Source organism: Coenobita brevimanus, chromosome 59 (assembly GCF_032717465.1).
Source record: "Coenobita brevimanus isolate Jiangsu-jjx chromosome 59, ASM3271746v2, whole genome shotgun sequence".
NCBI classification, from domain to species: domain Eukaryota; kingdom Metazoa; phylum Arthropoda; class Malacostraca; order Decapoda; family Coenobitidae; genus Coenobita; species Coenobita brevimanus.
This window is the reverse complement of record NC_137012.1, coordinates 7,639,197-7,657,844: the sequence shown is the minus strand read 5'-3', so window position 1 is coordinate 7,657,844 and position 18,648 is coordinate 7,639,197. Positions and strand designations below refer to the sequence as shown.

At 40.7% G+C, this 18,648-nt stretch overlaps 1 protein-coding gene across 1 annotated transcript in view; it reads right to left on the bottom strand.

Annotated features, from left to right (window-relative positions):
* LOC145402854 (potassium channel subfamily T member 2-like) overlaps positions 1–18,648 on the bottom strand; it is an 812,106-nt gene that overhangs the window by 465,097 nt on the left and 328,361 nt on the right. Inside the window, exon 5 of the mRNA XM_080274763.1 lies at positions 14,346–14,420. Within this exon, the coding sequence (XP_080130889.1) occupies positions 14,346–14,420 (75 nt within the window). The remainder of the gene's footprint in view (positions 1–14,345; positions 14,421–18,648) is intronic.

The following is an 18,648-nucleotide window of genomic DNA, read 5'->3' as shown; positions in this document are numbered from 1 at the left end:
TCTCCTCCAATTCCACCTTAGACGATTTCGGTGCTGTTCCTCCATCACTTCCCCTCTCTGACTTTCTCATAGCTGACATTATAATTTCTTCAGCTGATGTATTTTCTGCCATCACTGGCCTCAGTACTAACAAGGTATATGGGCCTGATGGAGTCCCTCCTGTTGTTCTCAAGAACTGTGCTTCTGTGCTTACACCCTGCCTAGGTAAACTCTTTCGCCTTTGTCTATCAACTTGTACCATTCCTTCTTGCTGGAAGTTTGCTCTCATTCAGCCAGTCCCAAAGAAGGGTGACCATTCCCAACCCTCTAACTATCGTCCAATTGCTTTTAACATCCTGTATTTCAAAAGTTTTCGAGTCAATTCTCAATAGAGAAATTTTAAGGAATCTTTCCTATCTCAACATTCTTTCTGATCGTCAGTACGGGTTCCATCAGGGACGCTCCACTGGCGATCGTCTTACCTACCTTTCAGACTCCTGGTTATCCTCCTTTCGGGACTTTGGAGAAAGCTTTGCCATTACTCTTGACATCTCAAAGGCTTTCGATCGAGTCTGGCATAAATCTTTAATTTCCAAACTGCCCTCTTACGGTTTCTATCCTTCTATCTGTGCCTTCATCGCTAGCTTCCTTTCTGGTCGTTCTATAGCCGCTACTGTAGACTGCCATCGTTCTTCTCCTAGATCCATCAACAGTGGTGTTCCTCAGGGCTCTGTCCTATCACCAACTCTCTTCCTTTTATTCATCAATGACCTTCTAATCTGTACATCTAACCCTATCCACTCATACGCTGATGACTCCACCCTTCACCTTTCCATTCGGTTCCAGCAACGCCCACCTCAGCAGTTACATCAACAAACAAGGGATGAGGCTATGGCACACCTAATGTCTGACTTGGCTCGTATTTCTGACTGAGGTAAAAATAATCTGGTTGTTTTTAATGCATCCAAGATTCAGTTCTTTCACCTGTCAACCCCACAATCTTCCACAGGTATACCTACTAATGTTTAATAATATTCAGCTTAATCCTGCATCATCCTTGAACATGCTTAGGGTTTGATTTACTCAGGACTTATCTTGGAAAGATCATATTACATCTCTTGTATAATCTGCTTCCAAGAGATTAGGTGTGCTAAGCCGACTCCATTCTTTCTTTACCCCTGCACAGTTGTTGACTCTATACACGGGCTGTATCCGCCCCTGTGTGGAATACAACTCTCATGTGTGGGGAGGCTCCCCACATACAGCTCTTCTCAATAGGGGGAGTCCAAGGCTTTTCGTCTCATTAACTCTCCTCCTCTTAGTGACTTCCTTCAACCTTTGTCTCTTCGCCACACTGTTGCATCTTTATCTCTTTTCTATCGCTGCTTCAATGGTCACTGATCCTCTGAACTGTCTGCATGCATTCCTCCACCTCTATGACGGACGCGTAGCACCCGTCTAGCAGCAAACTCTCATCCCTTTTCTCTCCATCACTCTAATGCAAGAGTTAACCGTTACTCCCAGTCCTTCATTCATCCAACAGTTCAACTCTGGAACTGTCTTCCTTTGTCTGTATTTCCTGCTTCCTATGATCTGCAGTCTTTCAAACGCAGTGTGTCCAGGCATCACGAAATGATCGGATCTTGAATTTGGCTCTCTCTTGTTGTCACGGGGTTTTTGAGAATATGCAATATTAAAGAATAATATTCAATAATACTTGAGAACAGGACAAGAATTGACTTGTGAAAATCAAGCAATGTTTACTTTATTCCGGCTTACTTCGCCGATTCTCTAAGGACGAGAATTTATAAACTTTCTCAACAGTACTCAGCAGAGACTAATTACTCACATGTGCTGTTTGCTAGTACTGCTGGCCTCTGGAGAAAGTGACTCCATCCCTGACAATCAATAACTAATACTATTAGTAATAATTAGGTTCTTGCCGGTGCATTAACTCCTGGTTGCACAACGGATTTTAAGTTTAATACAAAAGGACTGGCCTAAGTACCAGTTATGAATAATGCAAAGCATTTATGCAAACTAGGAGCTGCAACTAGAATAAGCTTAATGTGGAGAAATAAAACACGAGTTTACATTACATTAAGCTCAAGAAAAAGAACTGTAATTTATTATTTACAATGAGATAAATTTACATTACATGTTTCAAAATGAATTCAAAATAACAAAGAGAATACACTCACTCGCACACTCAAAAGCTAAACTCTTAAGCCTAGGAAAAACGAAAAGAACAAACTACTGGTCAGTGGAGGGGGCCAAACGAGTAGTCTGGGCGTCTGCGCGATGAACACCAGACGCTGCTATTCAACAGACCCTCCTCGCCAATTCACCGCTGGGTGAAGATCTCAGGAGTTCGCTGTACAACGACGGCACTGCTTCACACTGGAGCACAGGCGGTCCTTATCTCACGACGATCCAAGACTTACTGAATTCAAATTGTGAGAGAGAGGCGAGAGCGGGCCGCACTTGCTAACGGCTAACGAATTTAGTGTGAGCAATACACACCCACAATAAATCACTCAGCAGAGGTGCTAATGTCGCGCACAAAGACGATCACTTATGAAACTGAAAAATTTTTCTGAAAACACTCCCGATCGGGTGAATACGTGGCGGTTGACTGAGTGATACATACTGGGATTCCACAAGAATTCGCGGTTTCCCACCAAAGTTCAATGTCACGAGGTTATTTAAATATAGGATCGAGCCAACTCGTGACACTTGTATTTTGTTTTTCTCTTGGAGGGAACTGTTATTGCGGGCTCATGGCCTTTGGTTCCTTCTTCCTCGCATAAACACACATACACACACACACACACACACACACACACACACACACACACACACACACGCACACACATGTAAAGGGACACACGGAACCTCTAATGGAAATTGGAATCTCTCTCTCTCTCGAACACACACACACACACACACACACACACACACACACACACATATGCACACACAGACAGACAGACAGACTGACACACACACACACACACACACACACACACACACACACACACACACACACACACGCACACACATATGTAAAGGGACACACGGAACCTCTAATGGAAATTGGAATTCTCTCTCTCTCTCTCTCTCTCTCTCTCTCTCTCTCTCTCTCTCTCTCTCTCTCTCTCTCTCTCGAACACACACACACACACACACACACACACACACACACATACACGCAAGCTCACACACACACGGGCACCTAATCAGCCTAAGAGTGCGTTGGTTGGTGGTTCTTTGAGAGAGAGAGAGAGAGAGACTGACTGACAGCATAGTCTTTATCGTACTCTTTCCAGCCTAAGACGGTTTTCCTCCAGTTAAGAGAGAGACTTTTCAAACTGACAGGGTTATATATGTAGAATTTATTTTACTCTTTCATTACTAAAGGTCACTCCCAGATTGAATAAAAACATATTGTGACAATGCAGTTAAAACATGAACGATCGCTGAAAAACAAGAAGGATCACTCAAAAACAAGAAGGATCCATCGAAAACAAGAAGGATCACTCAAAAACAAGAAGGATCCATCGAAAACAAGAAGGATCACTCAAAAACACGAAAGATCACTCAAAAACATGAAGGATCACTGAAAAAAAAACAAGGATCACTCAAAAACAAGAAGGATCCATCGAAAACAAGAAGGATCACTCAAAAACAAGAAGGATCACTCAAAAACAACAAGGATCACTCAAAAACAACAAGGATCACTTAAAAACAAGAAGGATTACTAAAAACAAGAAGGATCACTCAAAAACAAGAAGGATCACTCAAAAACAACAAGGATCACTCAAGAACAAGAAGGATTACTAAACACAAGAGGGATCACTCAAAAACAAAAATGATCACCCAGAAAGAAGAAAGATCGCTCAAAACAAGAGGGATCTCTATAAAACAAGAAAGATCACTCAAAAACATGAAGGATCACTCACAAAACAAGAAGGATCCTCAAAAAACAAAATGGATCGCTCTAAAACAATATCACTCAAACACAAAAAATATCACTAAAAACCATCACTCAGAATCAAAAAGTATTACTCAAAAACAAGATTACCTCAAAAATAAAAATGATTCCTCAACCCAACAAAGATCCCTCATAAACCAGATCACTCAAGAACAAAAACGATCCCTCAAGAGCAAGAACGATCACTCAAAAAAGTAATTCTTAAAAACACGAAGGATCATCCCAAAACAAGAAGGATTACTAAAAAACAGGATGGATTACTTAAAAAACAAGCAAGATTATTAAAAAAACAAGAAGAATCACTCAAGAACAAGAAAGATCACTAAAAAAAAAAAAAGGATTACCAAGAAACAAGAGCGATCATTCAAAAACAAGAAAGGCCACTAAAAGACACGATGGATCACCCAAAAACATGAAAGACAACTCAAAAACAAAAAGGATTTCTCAACACCTACACCCACCAACTGGTCCAATGGTCGAGTATTTGACTTTGCTCTGTGATCTCGGCATTCGACAGACTACTTTCAGAATCAGATTACTTGTCTATTCCTTATCATTCCCACCATCTATGGTTCGAAACGAACCAAAGATTTTTTAATCAGAAATTGCTCAGTGACTTTCATCTTTGACTTATTGTTCTCATTATCGAATCCTTTCATTCTTGCCTTATTTCCACCCTTCTACAAAGTTTGATTTAAACCAGATGGAAATGCATAAGCTAATTTTGCTCTTTGACAGATAGTCCTTAAAAATAAATAAATAAATAAATAAATAAATCTTCTTTTTGGCTTCCCATAACCCCTCCACCAACTTCATTTTAATCAGAAAGAAACTGAGTTTTGTTTACACACACACACACACACACACACACACACACACACACACACACACACACACAGGTCGAAATTTAATTCTGCTCTGTGACCTTGACCCATGACTGATTGTTCTCAAAACTTAATTACTTGATTCTTACTTTACCCTCAACCTTTCAGCTAGTTTGGCCTAAATTAAATACAAATTCTTTCAGTAGGTTTTGTTCGGATAAATTTTCATCTAGCCTTGAGACCAAGATCTTTGACATAGTTAATAAAAAAAAAAAATGTTTCCTTATGGCTATTCCTCAACCCACCCATCATGTTTGGTTAAAATCGGTGAAATACTTATTTATTTTTTGGTCTCTCTCTCTCTCTCTCTCTCTCTCTCTCTCTCTCTCTCTCTCTCTCTCTCACACACACACACACACACACACACACACACACACGCACACACACGCACTCACCCATCAAAATATAACTCCCGATACTGCTTCGCGGGCAAAGTTGTAACAATACTTCACCGAGTTGAAGGGATTAGAGGGAAAAAAGATTTAACAAGAAGACTTAACAGACTCTTGTATGAAATATACCTGCTGCACTGTACTTACCTGAGAGAGAGAGAGAGAGAATTATTGTATGAGTTTGTATGAGTAGTTATGAACGTATACATATACATGTACTGTATATAAGTATATATGTGTGGATGCGCCTCAGTAAACATTGTACATTATACATGGTGAGAAATCATATGCGTATACATATAAATCTACGTATGTATGTATCTGTGCACACATTTGGATGTATGTGTACGTATATGTACGGATATGTGTTAATTTATGTTAGTTTGTATGGGAAATGTCCTCGCACGCACACATGTGTGTGTGTGTGTGTGTGTGTGTGTGTGTGTGTGTGTGTGTGTGTGTGTGTGTGTGTGTGTGTGTGTGTGTGTGTGTGTGTGTGTGTGTGTGTGTGTGTGTGTGTGTGTGTGTGTGTGTGTGTGTGTGTGTGTGTGTGTGTGTGTGTGTGTGTGTGTGTGTGTGTGTGTGTGTGTGTGTGTGTGTGTGTGTGTGTGTGTGTGTGTGTGTGTGTGTGTGTGTGTGTGTGTGTGTGTGTGTGTGTGTGTGTGTGTGTGTGTGTGTGTGTGTGTGTGTGTGTGTGTGTGTGTGCGCGCGTGCGTGCGTGCATCAAAAGATCTGTCGTCTCTCCTGCTTTGCTGTCGACTGGCTTTGCAGATCAGTCAGTTGAATCCGCAGCATTTATTGCCCCCCCCCCCGTGCCATTAATGCCCCCCATCGTCTGCACCTCACCCGGTGAGGACTCAACGAGTTGCCTGGAACCACTGTCTGACTCACTTCTTCATTTCTGCAACATTCGCGGCCTTTCCTCTAAGCTTCTCTCCGTTAAGCACCACCTCTCCTCCTCTAAACCTCACCTTCTCTTCTTAACTGAGATTCAGCTGTCTGGGGCAACTGATAGCAAACCCTTTTCTGTATCCTCCTACTTTCTCTATACAGTACTCATTTCAAAGCCAAAGGTGGCTGTTGTGTACATGTACACAACTACTTACCTTGCTCTCGTGTTTCTGAACTTGATTCTTCTGAATTCTCTACTCTCTGGCTTCGGCTTTCCTGTCATCCTGTGACTAAATTTATCTGCGTTCTTTACGTATCCCCAAATTCTATTGACTATGAATAATTCTTCGACTCTCTTACTTCTACAGAGGAACACAGTCTATCCATTTCTCCTTTATCTGAAATCTCCATTCTAGGAGATTTCAATGTTCACCACCACGTTTGGCTCTCCTCTCCGTTCACTGATCGACCTGGTGAACAAGCCTACATCTTCTCTATCCTTAATGACCTAAAGCAGCTTGTGCTGCACCGTCCCCATATCCCTGACCGCCTTGAAGAGAGCTCTAACATACTTGACCTCTTCCTTACAACTAATCCTTCTGCTGACACTGTTAATTTTTCCTCTCCGTTGGTCTCCTCCGTTCACAACCCTATTACCTTAACCTGTCCTATTGCTCCGGTACGGCCTGTGGACCCTCCAAAGAAATATCGATTGTGGCACTTTGGAGCTGCGGATTGGGAGGCCCTCAGGCTATACTTCTTTGATTTTCCCTGGAATGATTATTGTTTCCATGGTAGGGAGCCATCTGAGTGTGCCTTGCACATCACGGAGGTTATTCTTTCAGGGAATGGAAGCATACATTCCCTTCTCATATCCATTGACTAATGCAAGAAAGCCTTAATATAATCACGCTTGTTCTAATGCTATCCAGAACAAGGAGAGGGCCTATACAAGGTACTGTACCAGAGTCAACCGACCCCTGAATCACATCATCTTTACATTTCTGCTCGGAATCGTGCTAAGTCTGTTCTTTATCCTGCTAAAAATAATTTCATTCTTACTAAATGCTCTCAACTCTCCAACTCGAATTCTTCCTGCTCCTTCTGGCACCTTGTCAAAAACCTTTCTAACAACTTCACTTCATCATACCTTCCCTCCTCTTTTCTATCTGATGGCTCTGTAGCTATTTCTTCTACTGATACTTTCTCCTCCAATTCCACCTTAGACAATTCCTGTGCTGCTCCTCCATCACTTCCCCCACTTTCCCCGTCTGACTTCCTCATGGCTGACATTAAAATTTCTTCAGTTGATGTATTTTCTGCCATCACTGGCCTCAATACTAACAAGGCACATGGGCCTGAGGGAGTCCCTCCTGTTGTCCTCAAGAACTACGCTTCTGTGCTTTCACCCTGCTTAGGTAAACTTTTTCACCTTTGTCTATCAACTTGTACCTTTCCTTCTTGCTGGAAGTTTGCTCTCATTCAGCCAGTCCCAAAGAAGGGTGACCATTCTCTGCCCTCAAACTATCGTCCAATTGCTTTAACATCCTTTGTCTCAAAAGTTTTCGACTCTATTCTTGACAGAAAAATTTTAAAGCATCTTTCCTATCACAACCTTCTTTCTGATCGTCAGTATGGGTTCCGTCAGGGACGCTCCACTGGCGATCTTCTCACCTACCTTTCAGACTCCTGGTCATCGTCCTTTCGGGACTTTGGCGAAAGCTTTGCCATTGCACTTGGCATCTCAAAGGCTTTTGATCGAGTCTGGCATAAATCTTTAGTTTTCAAACTGTCCCCTTCTATCTGTGCCTTCATCTATTGCATCCTTTCTGGTCGTTCTATAGCTGCTGTTGTAGACGGCCATCGTTCTTCTCCTAGATCTATGAACAGTGGTGTTCCTCAGTGCTGTCCTCTCACCAGCTCACTTCCTTTCATTCATCAATGACCTTCTAATCTGTACATCTAACTCTATCCACTCCTGTGCTGATGATTCCACCCTTCACCATTCCACTCGGTTTCCGCAACATCTATCTCAGCAGTTACTTCAACAAACAAGGGATGAGGCTATGGCACACCTAATGTCTGACTTGGCTCGTATCTCTGACTGGAGTAAAAATAACCTTGTCGTTTTTACTGCATCAAAGACTCAGTTCTTACACATATGGACCGTACAAAATCATCCACAGGAGTACCCACTTGTGTTTAATAATATCCAGCTCAATCCTGCATCATCCTTGAACATGCCTGGGGTTTCATTCACTCGAGACTTATCTTGAAGAGGTCATATTACATCTCATGTAAAATCTGCTTCCAAGAGATTAGGTGTGCTAAGCTGACTCCGTACCTTCTTTACCCCGGCACAGTTGTTGACTTTATACACGGGTTTTATTTGCCCCTGAGTAGAGTACAACTACCATGTTTGGAGAGGCTCCCCACATACAACTCTTCTCAACAGGGTGGAGTCAAAGGCTCTTCGTCTCATTAACTCTCCTCCTCTTACTGTCTCCCTTCAACCTCTTTCTCTTCGTCGCACTGAGTATTTCAAACGTAGTGTGTCCAGGCATCTCAAGACGAACGGATCTTGAATTTGGTTCTCTTGTATTGTTATGTTTTTTTTTTTCTTGGAAGGAACAGTTTGCGGGCTCCTAGCCTTTGGTTCCTTGTTTCCTGCATTAGAAAAAAATAAACACTGATTTTCCAGACCATCGAAAAAGACAACGGAGAGGTGACAGAACTTTTGATGCTGATTGTGTATATGCAAGTAATGGAAGTCCAGGGCCAAAAGTGTGCCTACTATTTTTTCTCTTTTTCTCGTAATTACTTCACACTTATGTCATTTCCGTCAGTTTCCTACCTGGCGGATCACATCACACAAAATTAAATATGGCCAGAGAAACATGCCATGCTTCTCTCAGCTTATTAATATTAGTCAGCACGATAAAGTGACCAGCACACGAGGTGAAATATTGGGCAAACTTTACTCCCCGAATTAAAGTTTGTAAGTACATATGTAAGTATGTATGTATGTATGTTGAGCTGACAAGCCTGCGTATGTGTATGCAAGTGATATGCGTATGTGTGATTGTACTGGTGCGTGCATGGGTGGCTGTCTGTAAGCTAGGTATGTATGTACTATGCATGCATGTATGTATGTATGTATGTACTTTTACAAACTTACAATGGTCCAGTGTATGTAAGTGCGTATTTATGTATGTATGTTTGTATGTGCTAAGTACTTTTCAAAGCTTATTATGGTCCAGTGTATGTACGCATGTATGCAAGTATGTGTGTATGTACGCGTTTATAAGTATAGGTGTGCGTGTGTGGCTGTGTATAAGTATAGACGCGTGTCCGTATATTAGGTTTACATGGTACCGTGAATGTGTATGTGTGTCAGTGATGTGCGTACGTGTGTGCGTATAATCCAGTGTAGACACAGAGGGCGTGTCATGTCGTGGGTGTGGTGAAGGTCATCTTACATCACTGTTATTCTCTCTCTCTCTCTCTCTCTCTCTCTCTCTCTCTCTCACACACACACACACACACACACACACACACACACACACACACACACACACACACACACACACACACACACACTTAACAGCAAATAAATAAAAAATAAATAAATGCATACATAAATCAATAACTAAATATAACAGAGGGCCGACCCACATTTCCACATTAAATTTCACAACATTTATCTGCAGCTACCTCCTTCATCCTCACGACTATTATGTATTTATTATGGTGCCTCAGAACGACTTTATTCAGCTTGGGAAGGACACATATCAATTTTTTTTTTTTTAACTGAAGCTCTTCCATACTTTTGTCTTTGTGTTCTTTTTTTAGGTGGGTCATTGGCAAAAAGAACGCTAAGGCTCTCCTTCCTTTTCTCTGCACTTTTTCGCGACTAGCATTATACTAAAGTGTTAATCTGTTCCTACAACTCAGCTTTCAAGAAGGAGAGATGGCAGTTTTAGGCCAAGTTAGGGTGAAAAGAGTATAGGGACATGATGAATTAGCCCCAAAGGCCTGTCAAACCCTGCTGTTTCCTAACGTCTCCTCTAGCAAGGGTGAAATTACCTGCTGTCGGCAAGAATAATACGAAACAGACATCCTTGGGACGACAGGGTTAAGCCAGACATATATGTGTACATGTATGTATGTATGTGTTATGTATGTAGGTAGGTATGTTCTTAGGCTGAGAGGTTAGGCCAGACATGTATGTATGTATGTACGTACGCATGTATGTATGTAAGCTTAGCCTTGGGTGAGATCGATTCTGTCAGTAGTAGTAGTATACTCGCACTCATACGCCACCGACCCAGCCACCGAAGGCTTCTGCTTATTGAACTCTACATTAAATATTAACATGAAAACACCTACGATTTATTACAAGATTATTACACCCGCTCTCACGAAGCAGCTGAGGTTGTTAAGTTTTGTTCAACTTTGTGTGTGTGTGTGTGTGTGTGTGTGTGTGTGTGTGTGTGTGTGTGTGTGTGTGTGTGTGTGTGTGTGTGTGTGTGTGTGTGTGTGTGTGTGTGTGTGTGTGTGTGTGTGTGACATAATAATGCAGTTTTTTCGAAACTTAGTGGACAGGTTGACGGTCTGCCATGGGTTGTACCTAATGATTTTTGTTTAGACTAGTATTCCTTTCCTTTACAGGTGGCTTTACATTGAATGACAAGCCAAATGGTTTCCTGTAAGCCAAGAAACCATTTACAACGGTGGGTGGTAACCATATAACCAAACCATACGTGCTCCCTACGTGTCAACAAGTGGGTTGGTGCAGGGTTAGTGCCCCTTCTCGTAAAACAAATAACTCAAAAGTCAATTGGCCACCCCTTACGGGACTATGGCGTCTGGCAATAGATAGATAGATATCTTAGATCAAGGTTTCAGAGAAAGGCTAAAGTCCGCCTTAGCAGTGTCAAATTACAAAGTTTGTATCCGATCTCAACTCGATTTGGTGGAAGAGGTGAGGGTTGGGAAAGAACAAAAGGATTCATTTTCTAGAACAGTCAAAGGGCAAGATCAGCTCCGATAGTTATGATCCGAACCACTCATGGCGATAGGTTTAAGAGCGTTGCAAAAATTAAGTACATCGATTTTGAGAGCAGTTCGTTGAAAAGGTAAATAAAAATGTTTGGCTCCATTACCACCTGGTGGGCGAGGGTATTGCACTTTCTGAGTGTCCCTTCCTGTTCCCGGTGGGTTTATACAGTGAACTGTATTGAGACATAATAAAGTGAATATATCTAGAAAAACTAAGACTGCGGGTTTATGTCTGTATGTGTTTTCATATGATTGGAGGCATGTACATAATACACACACACACCATTATATATATATATATATATATATATATATATATATATATATATATATATATATATATAGTTTCGCTCAAAACACCAACATGTTTGCATGCGTCGGCCTCGGGCACCTAATGATAGCTGTCCATGCTGCTTGATCTCTGGCAGCCTCCCTATTCAGTCCCTTATCCGAGAGGTCATACTCTATGACCTCGTCCCAGGTTTTTTTCCGTCTGCCTCTCTCAACCAAACCCAGAACGTTCACATTTTTCACTCCACCTAACTGCAATCTCCCACCCTCTCCACGTGCCCAAACAATCTCAGTCTACCTCTCTTCATCATAACACAATCAATCAATCAATCAATCATTTCCTGTGGCACCCCACGGGATTCAGAGGGCCTCGATGAACTTCCTCCACCAATATTTGTTTCTTGTCATCTCTTTCAGGCCCCACCAACACTCCTCTCCTGCTTCTCTTTTCATTGTCCTCAACAAGGTTTCCCTCGGCCTACCTCTACCTCTTCTTCTTCTAGCAGTCCACTCTGGCACGTCCTGTATTAATCTGCCTACTTTTGCTGTATATGTGCCCCAGCCATTTCCAGCAAGAGAGTCTCTCATATTCATCAACCGGTTCCACTCTCGTAATATCCCTTACTCTTTCATTTGTAACTCTGTCTTGCCATTTGACCCCATGAATACTTCTCAGTATTTTATTTTGAAATCCTAATACTTTCCGATCTGTTGCAATTGTACTGTACCATGACTCATGCCCATAAATTAAGGGTCTAACCATAGACTTGCAAATTTTTAATTTAGTATGTACCGAAAGCATATTATTATTCCAAACATTCCAACAGCTCGCCAAGCCAGTCAAATCCTTTCCTCAATTTCACTGTTTAATGATCCATTAGATGATACAATCGTTCCCAGATACTTAAAATGTTCTACATTCTTCACCACATTATTCCCAGTTACACAATCGATTTGGTTCTCCACATTCCTATTAATAATTTCAGTCTTTCCATAATGTATTGCCAATTCCACTTTTTCTCCTTCCTCCACCAGACAGTCAAGCACCCTCAGCATCTCGTAAATACTTCCACAAATCAGTACAATATTATCAGCATAGTCCAATTCCATCAGCTTCTTATTTTCTTTCCAGTTAATTCCTGCACCTGTTCTCCTTACAACCTTTCTCATAACATAATCCATAACCAAAATAAACAGCAATGGCGAAAGAACCCAACTTTGAATCACTCCTGACCTAACTTCAAATGGATCACTCAAAGAACCACCCACCAATACCTTACAAAAAGCACCTTCAAGCAGGCTTCTAATAATATTTACAAACTTTTCTGGTATACCATAGAATTTCATAATTTTCAACACAGCTCCACGTGAAACCCTGTCAAACGCCTTTTCAAAATCCACAAAACACATACTAAGTGGCATTTTCATCTCATTAGCTTGTTGCATTAGATGCCTTACAATAAAAATCTGCTCATTACAACATCGACCCTTTCTAAATTCCGCTTGTTCTCCTCTTAAAATTTTATCAATTACTGGCTCTATTCTGTTCAACAAGATTTTGGAAAAGACTTTTGCAACTATTGGTGTCAAATTATCCCCGTCCAAATGCCACACATACTTAAATCTCCCTTTTTTTAGTATTTTTATAATCACTCCATTGTTCCACTCTTCTGGAATTCCACCATTATCCCAAGCCACATTAAAAAGTTTCAAAAGCGCATTCATCAACTCATCAATATCCATCTTAAGCATTTCAGGAAATATTCCATCCTCTCCTGGGGCCTTAAAATTCTTTAATTTCTTTATAGATTTGGCTACCTCTTCAAAGGTTATCTCCCCTGTTTCTATCTGCAAAACTCTCTCGGCTGGCAAAATGTCCTCTTCAGCTGGGATTGGTCTATTTATAACAGATTCAAAATTGTCTTTCCACCTTCCTTTTATATTCAAATCCTTAGTCATCAAATTACCATTTCTATCTCGTACAGGTATTTCCTTCCTTCTTTATTCAGTCCCAGTTAACTCCTTTATGGCCTGATACGCGGCTCTTGTGCTCTGACCGTCATTTTTACTTTATTTCTGTCTCTGTTGCCTTTTCGTCCTATAGCCTCCTCATATCACGTCTAACGAGTCTTTTTACTTCGGAATGTAAACTCCAGTACTTTGCTCTAAGTACTTCAGCTACCTGGCCATCAACATGTTGTTCTTCACTTCTTAACTTAGCCTCTTTCCTTTTCAGAATTGCATTCCATGTTTCATCTGACATCCACTTTTTCCTTCTCATATATATATATATATATATATATATATATATATATATATATATATATATATATATATATATATATATATATATATATATATATGCTTGTGTGTTTGTAAGTATGGACGGAGAGAAGGTTGGATGGATGGATGGATGTGTGTAAGTATGCGCGAGCCAAAAGCTTCAACTTCAAGCCTCTACAATAAATGAGATATTTTTTCTGTACAGCCAAACATGCACACAAGCATAGAAAGCATATAAGCAAAGAAGTAAACTCTCTCTCTCTCTCTCTCTCTCTCTCTCTCTCTCTCTCTCTCTCATAGTGTACGTTACTCGGTTTCTTTTTCCTCCTTCGTTCATTCCCCATCCTGCCTCTCTCTCTCTCTCTCTCTCTCTCTCTCTCTCTCTCTCTCTCATAGTGTACGTTACTCGGTTTCTTTTTCCTCCTTCGTTCATTCCCCATCCTGCCTCTCTCTCTCTCTCTCTCTCTCTCTCTCTCTCTCTCTCTCTCTCTCTCTCTCTCGAGTAACACACACACACACACACACACACACACACACACACACACACACACACACACACACACTACCTACCGTGAGTATAAATGGTATGGTGTTGATGAGCTCCAGCAGGAAGTGGAAGGAGCGAAGTGTTTGCCATATGTTGCCCTGGAAGGAAAAGAAGATCACAGAAATTAATACCAGAACTGAATCACGTACACCAAATGCATGTGAAATTATACCAGCCACATCCACAGATTAACACATATATTAGATATTAATACCAGACACGTACATACAATTATACACTATATCCCAACACCTCAATGCATTAATACCAAATAAATCTATAATAATACCAGACACACCCACAGATAAATACTGGAACTAGCTATTAATACCAGACAGAGAATATTAATGCCATACCACATACTGTATATCCCAATACCACAGAGTAAGTATTAATAACAAAAGCATCTATAATAATACCAGAGACACCCATAGATTAATACCAGAATCAACTATTAACAGGCTCGAGGATATTAATACCATAATACTCTATGCCAAGACCAGTGTTTAGATACTAATACCAAACACATATATAACAATTCCAGACACACCAATAGATTAATACCAGAACTAGCCATTACTACCAGACTCATGATTATTAATGGTACATTACACCATCATCTTAATACCAGAATGTAAGCAAAAATACAAAAAGCATTTATGATAATACCAGACACAGGTATTACTAGTAATAAACTAATGATAATACCAGATAAGTTGACATGTGGACTATAGTCTGTTCACTTTATCGTGGTTTAAAAATGCCATCTCTCTTGTCATAAATACTTAGCTATGGCAAGGGATGAACGCTGGAATATATTGCTAATAGTGAATAAGTGCTATACGAAAGATGTGAGGCCAAAGTCGTATTCTGCCACTGAGCTACGGAAAATAAACTGCAAAGGAGAGAGAGAGAGAGAGAGAGAGAGAGAGAGAGAATGAAAAAAGCAGTCTGAGAGTATCAATACATATAAACACATTATTTACAGAGCCAAAAAACAAATATTCACACTGATACAGTTACTATACGACTCCCACTTTAACTCGACCCTGGTTATCGCCCATTTGCTGCTGATTTCACGTAGCTCAGTGGCAAAGAAAGGCTATCTAGAGTCTATTAATCTTTTCCGTAGCACTTCTTCGTGATTATAACCCTAACCTAGTGTTAATCTATTGTTACAGATTAACATTCATTTGGGATGGATGGCAGTGTAAGGCAGTTGGAGTAAAAATGTATAATTATCTAACCTAATTCCCAACTAAGGCTGGAGGGAGTTTTAATATTTGTGTGTGTGTGTGTGTGTGTGTGTGTGTGTGTGTGTGTGTGTGTGTGTGTGTGTGTGTGTGTGTGTGTGTGTGTGTGTGTGTGTGTGTTTTAGGGGAAGCAACCAAACATCCGCTAGAATACCACACAAAACCGTCCATTTACACATGGCAGGGCCATGAGCGGGATTTTTAAAACTGGGAGGGGGGATTAAAAAAAAATAAAACAAAAACTTTTTACATAACTTAGTTTATTCACTTTATTTCATTCATTCATTCATTCATTCATTCATCAGTTAATCCCGTGTTGTCCCATGAGAAGCGTAGGAGCCTTTGGCTAGGCAAATTAGTCCTGACAATTAAAGATGAAAGTGACTAGCTTCACTCATCCCTGAGTGGCATTACGTGAGCAAGAAACCCTAACCATCCCTTGGATGTAAACCTATACAGGCTCAATCCGACTGAGCGCCTTAATGACCCACTAAACGAAAAGCAATACTTTAAACTTAGGCACTGTAACTGATTAAAGTGCTGAAAAGGTACAAACTCAAGATAATTTGTATTCTGAACTCTACAGAACCTTGGAAGTGAAACAAAGAATTCGGTCGTCTACTTGACATCTTGCACTAAAAAAAAACACACAGGATAAACAGGAGAAAGCACGTCTTCGCTCGCTGATTTCTGCCCGTAAACTAACTCACTCTGCGTTCGTCGTTTGTAGTTTTCCTCCACCTGTAGTGCTGCCTCATCTGCACAGAAGTACCCGTTATATAACCTTATGAAATATTCTAGATATTCCCACTACGTTCAACAAACTTCCGTTTTTTCAGTAGCCTTCCATGATTTTCCATTTATTCTCTTCACTAACAAAACATTCTAGGACCTTCGTGAAACTTCTTCATTCGTTCTGTCTTACATTTTATAAAACTTTTTAATTCTCTTTCTATTGTTTTCTATCTCGTAACATTCTTAACAGGATTTAATCAATTTAATAAGTTGCGTTTTTAGTATTATTTTCATTAAAATTTTTCATTCTTTCCATATGGGTCTCTATTTTTGGTTATATGTAACGAACTGACTGGGGAAATGGATGACCCTGCCCAAAGGTCCCGTGGTAGGGGCCTGGGAATCAAACCCGGGACCTCTAGCTTGTGAGACGAGCTTGCTTCCGCTTTCCGCACCCCCATCCCCCAAAATTGTTGGGAAGGATGGAGGGGGGGAGGGGGGAAACAGGGGAAGAATTAGCTGGTGAGGAACCATATTTCAGATGAAAGGGGTTTAACCTAATGTGCGTAGTACACCCATGAACAAAACTTCCCAACACCTCTCTAGCAGCTGAGGTCATGGAAGGTGTTCCTGTTTTTTTTTTTTTAATAGCAATATGAAGCACACAACAAAATGGTATGAGAAGAAAGGATACCTGGTTCATATTCTAGTAGGGTAAGAGGGCTCCCTTGCATCTCCTCCCTAGCGATTTATTTTTGGATATGGCTGGTTAGAATCCCTTTGTACGTTACTTAAGCAGAGCAAAAAGATATTGGAAGGATTTATATAACACAGGCGAGGACAGTAAGGTGCAATAAGCAAAATAAAGCGCTTAGGGAAAGGTGTTTGGGAGCTTCATGACCATACGTCAGTACAGGGCCCTGTCTTTTGGCGGAGAATGAGAAGTTTGGAAGGCAAGACACGAAGCCAGCAGAGGATTGTCGGCCGGGTTTTCCTTATGGCTGTATCTTAAGACAAATATTGACGCCTTGAACCTGATGACATAGTTGTTATATTCACGGTGCCTCAAGACGGTTTCCTTCAGCCTAAAGGGACACCGAAGCTGGAAGGGTTTAAATATAGCCTTATTTAATCTTTCAATACTCCAGGCCATTATTCAACTGAATAAAACCGTCTGAACGGAGCAAGAATAAATCCAAAGTACAGCTTGTTCTACTACCGTGTGACCCACCTAACATGGCAAATGATGTCTTAGCCTGAAAGGCAAACCCAAAACCACACATAAGCCAGATTCGCAACCCACCAAGTAAAGAGACGAAGACGGACAAAAAGGTTTAGACTATCATCTGCCGATTGGTGAGACAACATTTGCAGTACAGGGTGGGTCACGCTGGTGTGGAGCCAACAGCACGTCACCAAAATGAAGGCTTTAATGCTGCTGTCATGAGCTAGATCAATACACATCGATTTAGGTCAAGGCAGTGAAGGTGTGTGCCAATTATTAGCGCTGTCGATTATATGGCGTGCAGCATATGGCAGCTCAGGTGATGCATGCACAGGGTAGTCCACGTATTAGTATTAAACAACTCATACTTCTCTCTCTCTCTCTCTCTCTCTCTCTCTCTCTCTCTCACACACACCTGCTAGTCAGATAATCGAACTTAAATCCCACCAGTAACTAGTTATATGTGCTAATCAACGCGCCACTGACTTCCGCAGGTAGTTGAAGGGGTCTTTCTTGATTAGGGACTTACTGAACAATTCCTAATTAGCTTTAACTTTGAATACGTCAATTAAACTTACAGGTATCATGTCTTATTACCTTAGTATTATGGGATACATTAAAGAGAATCACTGAACCTGTTGCATTAATCTCTCTCTCTCTCTCTCTCTCTCTCTGCTTAGCAAGATGTAGCTATTCCCCTGAGATATTTTTAACATCAGAATTAGATAGATGCAACTTAATATACAAAAACAAGAGAGAAAATACAGGCATTAGCGTAGATACATCCACTCGAGCACCTCAAATACAGACGAAAAAAGATGTTTCCCAATGTAATAACCTATGTGCTAATAATAATTTACAAGTGTATTATACCAACAGTAGGAGCTTACGTAGGAAAATGGACGAACTATAGGATATAACAAGGACGGAGAAAACAGATATTGCCGTTATGAGTGAAATGTGGATGAATACAGAGACTCGCGAATTTTTGGTGGAATATCATACCTAGGGGGGTATTTTACACTCTAACCGCTTGGGAAGAAAATGGGGCTGAATATACGTAAAAGAGTCTTTTAATTGTCAATAAAAAAAATAAAAAAATAACAAATAGTC